The 7887-nt window shown below is 37.2% G+C and overlaps 1 protein-coding gene across 1 annotated transcript in view; it reads left to right on the top strand.

Moving 5' to 3' along the window:
* Positions 1 to 543: 543 nt before the first annotated feature.
* The window catches only part of LOC101847778 (sphingosine-1-phosphate phosphatase 2), a 15018-nt gene continuing 7674 nt past the window's right edge, over positions 544 to 7887 (top strand). Inside the window, exons 1-2 of the mRNA XM_005089138.3 lie at positions 544 to 1809; positions 3957 to 4046. Coding sequence (XP_005089195.1) covers positions 973 to 1809; positions 3957 to 4046 — 927 coding nt within the window. The 5' untranslated portion in view covers positions 544 to 972. The remainder of the gene's footprint in view (positions 1810 to 3956; positions 4047 to 7887) is intronic.

Below are 7887 nucleotides of genomic sequence, written 5' to 3'. Positions count from 1 at the left end.
CCCCCACCCCCGCCGGGTTTTTTAAAATGCCAACACGCATAAAGAATTAATTGGATTGCCCTCGCTGGTCATCCTTTTCTCCTGTACGAAAATCACTAAAGAATGAGCATGATGAACCAGATCAGGGTGAACATGTATTATGATTCACGCCTCGCTGTCCGTGAAATATTTCATACCTTTGTTATAAAATGCGCTAATATCGAGGGGGTCTATTATTTTTACTGCTCCGTTCAAACTGAACCTACTTGACATACTTAACCCGCAATGTTGTAGACGTCATTTCCTATCAATGGCATGACCTCACTCTGACTGAATGACCTCAATCAGGTCAGCACGCCTGGAGCGACAGCCCAGCAGAGCGCAGTTCCCGGATGAAGATTTCGGCTCTCGCTCTTCCTTCTCTCTCTCCCTCTCTCTTGTTTGCTTGAGTAGGCCCGTGCTAGGTGGCGTTACGCCGACTCAGTCACTTTGTGCCCGCCAATAGCTGCCACATTGTACAGTGGCTCTAATAAATTTGGTCATGGTTCTAGTCGTGGTGTATTCTGTTTCAAAACTTCATGTGGATTACTCTTCTTTCCGCATGCTAAAAAAATAAAATTGGTTTTTGCTCACAAGTTCTTGGCCTAGACTTGGTTATTTGGAGGATATTTTCAACTGCAAGAGTTTTACCAAATCGGACTGTGTATGCATATAAAATACAACAATTTCACATTTAGGAGAAACTTGATAAGTTAGTGAGACCTTTTGATTTTTTTTTTAAATCTAGAAGCCGTGAATACTGTTTAGAGTTCAAAGTAACGAAAATAAGCGTATTTGGAAATCACCGTGACAGTTTCAGTCGACATTGGTATGGAAAGAATAATTTAGCTGTAAAATGCCTCACATACCTATTTCTCTGGCAACCGAGGAGGTGCAATAAGTCGGCGAAACCGCACCTACCGCTTTCCTCGGTCGTAGTAACAAGGGGGGAAAATGACAAGTTTCGGCCAAAAGTTCGTTTCTTATGTTGGACATTCAAATTTAACAGCGGAATTTCAAAGAATATGTGGGATAAAAAAGCATAAGGATGTGACTGTCGAAAGTAATGGTGTGAACGGTGAGTTTTCGAGGAACACCGGGTGGGAGAGCACCGGTAGCATCACTAAAAAAGCCAATGGATCCGTGGCTAAATTGTCCAGCAATGGGTGTGAATCATCAGCTACGATTGTGTCAAACGGTCATGGAAAGCACATATGCAACGGCACAAGCCACTTTAGTAATGGAGTGAAAGAAAGAAGCCATGTAAATGGAAAAAATGGCTTCAAGAACCATGATCAAGTAAACGGCCTGAACGGTTTCACCAACGGCAATGGATATTTGCGTCACGACCATCTCAATGAAAATGGAAAAGACAAAAAACACTCAGAAAATGGTCATGGTGGTCAAGAGCAATCAAACACAGGGACTCAGTCCTCTGAAGTGTCGAACTCGGACAGTTCTCCAAAATACACAATTGAAAATTACTTATTGTATTACATTTTTTCATTTGGTGCAAGCCTTGGGAATGAAGTTTTTTACATAATGTTTTTCACATTCACTATCTGGAACTTTGACAGTTTTGTGGTTAGAAAAGTTTGCATTGTGTGGTGTGTCATAATGTATGTTGGCCAGGCTGCAAAGGATGTAATTCGGTGGCCAAGACCAAATTCCCCCCCAGTTGTGCGAATGGAAGAGCGCTATGAATTGGAGTATGGTATGCCATCGACGCATGCGATGGTTGGAGTCGCAATACCTTTTGGCATGATAGTTTTCATGTCAGGAAGATATGAGGTAAACTTTGTTTTTGTGCTGTTTTTAAAAGAATAATGGTGAGGTGTTAATGGTAGAATCTAGATTATATAAACCTTAGTAGGCCTACATTTTATTCCCTGATAAATCTTGAATTTCACTCTCCTGCACATGTAGGCCTAGCGCTGCCTTTGGGGGTGTCAAACGTTTTATTTTTTCAATTTTGCAGCAGTTCACAGAGATCTAGAATCTAGATCTAGATTTCTAGATCTAGATCTAGGCCTATAGCCTAGGCACTAAAACTGTCACAAATCAATAATTATAGTCTTAATTATTTTCAAGAACATTTCAAACCTAACTGAAAAATGTCAAATTATGAGGAAAACAGGAGGGCTGTGAGTCGGGCGGTGGGTGTGTGCCAGGATGGTCGCTTTGGGCCCTCAATCTGGCTAGCCCTGCCTTCCAAACTGAACCAAATGGAACCGATCATGCAAATGAGCACCATGTGTAAGGAATATAATAAATTGTATTTGAAGTCCCTTATTATTGGTACAAGAATTAGAATTTTTCTTCACTGTGCCCCTTATGTTATGTTGGTTGTCTTTTTTGTGTGTCTGTTACACAATTTCAATTGTGTCATACATCATGCATACACAACATCTCAATAGGCCCAGGATATTCTTTTTATCAGTATCTTCTTGTACAAGAAAACTTTCTAAGAAGTTCACTTTTTTTAATTGCTATAATTATCAGGGCTTGGTTTGTTTGACATCATTTTTCACTTGGGGTCTTATAAATTGATTTTCTCAATTGTAACAAGATTGTAATTGTTCATTGGTTGTTTTTTTGTTTAATTCTCTTTTAGCTGTCAGCAGAGATTTGTTCACACTGACAAGTCTAATTGATTGATTTAATGGCTTATATGTTATTAGCCTCTATATATTAATTTTAATGGCAAATAAAGGTCTTAATATTATAATGTAACACTTTTTTTACCAAGATGACTTATTTTAATGAATATTGATAAAAGTACTTTGTAAAGTAAAATACTTTTTCTGCAGGGGGAGAAGAAGAGAGTAGACAAGGAAGTTAACTAATGAGGAAGTGGTAATGAAATTCCTCCTCTTAGTTTAGCTCTGTAACAAAGTCATTTCTGGTTCGTTCGATTTGTTGGATTTCTGCCCCTGCGGCATGGATGGTTTAATATAGTGTGCGTATAGTGAAAGTTCTGACTCGGGGGTTAGCAAAACTAATGGCTAACTTCCTGCTTTTTCCAGTGACAAGTTTTGTACTCTTGTTCTGGCTAACCTTCTACAGTCCACAGTTGTGGGTATTTATATTTTATAAGGGCCTCACCTCTATGTCTGCTATATTTGTAGCTGATGTGCACTTTCTCGTATCCCTGTATCCTCTGCACGCATTGGCCAAAATAGCTCCTCATGCACCTTTGCTGCATGACACGAAGTGCACACCAAAATATTTTGGGGGCAAATCTGTCTTTTTATCCTTTTATTTAACAGCTTCTATTTCTAATTTCTGTCACTTTTAGCAGGCTTATTTAGCCTAATTTGTGGTTTAGAGTAATGAATTCCAGTCAATTCTAATCATAACCTGTCTTATTTAGATTAGGAACTAAGGTAGCAAATTGGGTTTTTAAAAAATGTTTCTTGGTTCAAGAGCTTTCTTTTCTTTTATCCTTCCTCTTGCTTGTACCTCTAGGACGTCAAGGGGAGGTTAAAGAGCTATGGGCTGAAAAATGTGGTCACCCATCTTTGTTGGGATGGGCTCCTTTAGTGGGATCCAATGCAGTGTGTGTAGTGTAAAGTTCTAGGTCTTCATTGCTTTGTGTTGAGTGCATCAGCTGTGTTACAATTTTTGCGTCCAAAATTATAATATAAGCCTTTTTATAATGGTTTAGATAACTCTGCCCAGTGTCTTCTCAATGGTCTTTTCTAGCACACACTACACTCTCACTCTTGACAGGCTTTGCATTGTGGACGGGGTGAAAAAAAAAATTAAAATGTTTTACATGTACTACTGGTGTGGATGACTATTTTAAAGTAACTTAGTAAGAACAATGCTGCTGCTGTTGAATCGAGCTGATTTTTTAAGGTATTCTATATAATAAAACTTGTAGTGTTTTGTGTCTAAAGATAAACATGATCTATTCTTTCTTCCCTTTTTTTCAGTTTAATTTTGCATTTGGCCTACTGTTTGCCATAACATGGAGTGTTCTAGTCAGCTTCAGTCGTCTGTACCTGGGCATGCACAGTGTTTTGGTAAGTCTCAAAGTTTTCTCATCACATGATTTAAGAAAAGGAAACAAAAAATTAATTGATAGGTCATGGGCATATTTTTTGTTTTTCTGTGTGTGAGTGCGTTTTTGTGTGTGTGGGGGGGGGAGGGGGTGGGTGGGCTGTCATTACCTTCTGTGTATTACGAACAGCCGACTGATGTGAGAGGTTTTAATATTTTGCCATCACAAGGCTCATATAATAGAAACCCTTGTCTACAAAGTCAAAGGCGTTTTGGGGAAAATCCAAAGAAACTGGGTGATAAAGTGTTAATAGAGTGTCTTTAGACACTTTAGTCTTTATGTATTGTTTCTAAAAGAGGCAGCCATTATTATTTTCTTTTTGTGTGATAGAGGATGAATTGAGGTGTATAGGCCTATTGACGGTATAATAGCATTTTTGTTTGTTTGGAAAGTTTTATGTCACCTGAACTAATGTTACTAAGTCTTAAAGTCATGAGTAGTATGCGCATGCACATTTTTTCACCCATTTGAGTTAATAAAAATAGAAGAAAGTAATTACATGACATGAAAAAGCACTCTTTAGTTAACATTTATAAGTTTGGAAGGAACATTTTCTTTTTTTGATGAATTTGCAAAAATAATGAGGTGGTGGATTTTCTGATCCAATTTTCAGCTTGATGAGACTAATTTATGAATGCTGTTTCTGTGAAGGGTGTATGTGTGTATAATTATCTCATCACATGCTCAGAGGCAGTCAACCGCTTCTTGTGACTGATCATTAGGAAAATGAGATGCAGTCCGAGAAAGTACTCCACAAGTACTCTGCATGGGTTAAGTGATAATTAAGTAATCCTAATGTGTAACAAGAAGGTCAAAGATAAAGATACATATATTTATTTATTGGGGGGGGGGGCTCTCCATTTTTCCTTTTTTTTTTTGTAGAACTTTTACGGTGCTCGCAACTGCATAAGGTCATATGAGCGCCAATAGAAGTCCGTACGGGGAATCAGACTTACTATGCTCACCTCTCTAGCTTCAACAGCACAAAGTCTACTTCGACTATCAAGGCATCCCGTAAATAGTGGGTCACAAGAGTGTGACAAACATACAAAAGAAGTTTAGTAAAGGATTGACGAATTGGCCCATTTACAATTCTACTGTGCATGAACGAGAAATGTCCCCCCTTTGGGAATTGCCTAAAGACACTTCAGTCAGTGGCACTGCCCCGGGGGGTTGTCTTTTTGTTTGTTTGGTTGTTGTTTTTTTGGGAGGGGTTTTCTTAATATTAAATCTTAATGAACTGATATATTTCTCCCAAAAATGTGACTGTTGTCATTGTCAACTGTAATGTGACAACTTAAAAATGACTTGGAAATCTTTTCCGTGATTCATGAGTCTGATGAGTTGTAGGGTCTCTGAAATGTAATTTAACTTTTGATAAGGATGCTCATCGGCTGACCTTGAAGACCCCTCCCAGCTTGAAATATATACTGATAAAACTCTCAAACAAAGATTTTTATGTTTATATTTTATTTATGTAAACAGGAGAAGAGGAGTTTATTTTTCCCATCAAGTGTTTTGTCATTTTTGTAGCTGTATCATTATCAACTAGAGTGCAGGGCCTTCCTGTGAAATAGTACTGCAGAGCTGTTATCATTTACCTGTTGTTGTGATGTGTAGGTTTCAGTATGAAAAGGTGGCATAATGGTAACGACACAGTTAAAAATAACCCTGATGATGTTGCTGGATTGTTTATTTTACCAAGCAGGCAGTTCACAGCGTGGATTGGGATTACATTGTACAATTACATAATGATGGTTTTGGAGCAGTTTCGTGACTGTTTCAAAATCCATTGTTTTTTGTTTTGTTTTGGTTTTTTATTTCTTGTCAGGTGTTATGTCAATAGTATAAAATGGCAAAATGTTGTGTTTGCAAGTTTTTACATGGAGGGTAAAGGTTATAATTGACTTTTGAATGGTGTACAAAGGCCAGTAAATAGTGTTTTTTTGTAAAGGTAAAATTATATTATCATTTTAGAATATATTTTGCATATTGTCTCTGCAGGATTCTAAATAAATAGCTAACTCTGTAGTTTCTGTAAATTTTACAGGATGTTGAAAAAATAAAAAAGTAAGGTATTATATTTAAATACATTAAAAAATCTGATGTTGATTTTAGCTGTTTAGAATCCAACGTTGTAGCGACTATTTGTATAGAGGTCAATCTGGCTGAAAGTTATTTATGGGATATGTTGTGTGTGGTCCGTCAAAATTCGGGGGGGGGGACAACAATAAAAGAAAGCAAACACAACAAAAAACCCATTTTTGGAGTTATAGCTGTTTAGAATCCTACAGCGTGGATGTAACACTCGATTTATGGACAAATCTACAGAAAACAGTGTACTACTCATCTCTTTTTTCATATATTGAATGGATGGAGACCACACATGTCTGTCAGCATCGTGTAGCTGTCAGCCTCGAAGGCCTATCATCTGTCTTTTAAAAAATTATTATTGTGTTGTGAGTGCGCTTCACATTCATAGCTCACCGCTTGAGCCAGCATGTTTGTCTCAACTCGGTTGCACTTTTGATGCCACTCAGAAGGTTGCATTACTATTGTCCTTCGTTCAGCTGACAAAACTACAATAAAATGAGCCTCCATAGTTGAGCAATAGTGTTTATAGTTACTGTATCATTGATCTTATGACACAGAGGATGTCAAGGTCTTGTCATCCCATTATAGTTTAATGTATCTAGATTGTCACGGCTAGCTTTGCAATCTGTCACCACTGTTGTTGAAATGTTTCACTAGAAAAACATTTCAGTATAAAAATATGAAGCATTTTTTGTATATATATGTGTGTGACTCAGTCACTAGTATAAAAACAGCACAGTGTGTTTTCAGTCCTCTTATCTATGAACTGAGATAATTTTGCCCAGATAGGGAAAAGTGATCTAGTCTATATGATAATAGTAAAGTAATTGAAATGAAATAACGACAAAAATATATTATAGTGTGTTGCTCAATGGAGTCTGCATAACAGCTGTCTCTCTGACACTCATCTGTGTATTCCATATGTTAGATATCCTAGCAAGCTGTTGTTGTGATAGATGTATTGACTTTGTTTTACCTGACCTGTCAAGGTTTTCAGTTTCATTGTATCCTGGAAGCTTTGTCACTCATTGGACATGTGCTTTGTTCTGCTATTATAGCAGTGCGAGTGATGTTGTCGTTGTATGTACTCTCTTCTTTAGGGATCTGGGATTAAACTGAAATTATAATTATTCTGTGAATTGAATATGATGAGTCTTGCGAATGGGATTTTATTGCATAATTTTGTCAATAAATTGAGGCCACTACTCCTAGGCAGTTAAACTATGTTTTGGCTTTATAACTGCCTATTTATGAGGATTTAATCTTACTAAAAAAAATCATACAATATTAGTAAGTATAAGCACAACAGCAGCTGTTGCTGAACCTGGATAATGAATAGTTAAAAGGATTTTTGTTTGAGACATGATGAGGTTTTGCTAACTTCATAAAAGTAGGGATGGCATTCTTCTTTGCATTTCCCATTAGCCTCAAAATTTGTCCTTACTCCTATTAAAACATTTTTTAAAAATTTGTTCAGATTGAATTACAGCTGTGCCAGAAGTACTCAAATTTATTGCTTCACTTATGATGTGGAGTAAAATAGACCAAGAAAGAAATTTAGATGAACATTATTTTTTTATTCTAGGGCTTTATTTGTTGATGTTTAATGTACTGATGTGAGAACTTTCTCTACCGTTAGACTATTTTCTATTCGTTTTTACTTTCACAATAAAATCTGCTTTGGTGGGGTGGGGGGGGGGGGGGGGGGG

The sequence above is a fragment of the Aplysia californica genome, unplaced genomic scaffold (genome assembly GCF_000002075.1).
Source record: "Aplysia californica isolate F4 #8 unplaced genomic scaffold, AplCal3.0 scaffold00003, whole genome shotgun sequence".
NCBI classification, from domain to species: Eukaryota; Metazoa; Mollusca; class Gastropoda; order Aplysiida; family Aplysiidae; genus Aplysia; species Aplysia californica.
Note: the sequence above shows the minus strand (reverse complement) of the source record. Positions and strands in the feature narration are given on the sequence as shown.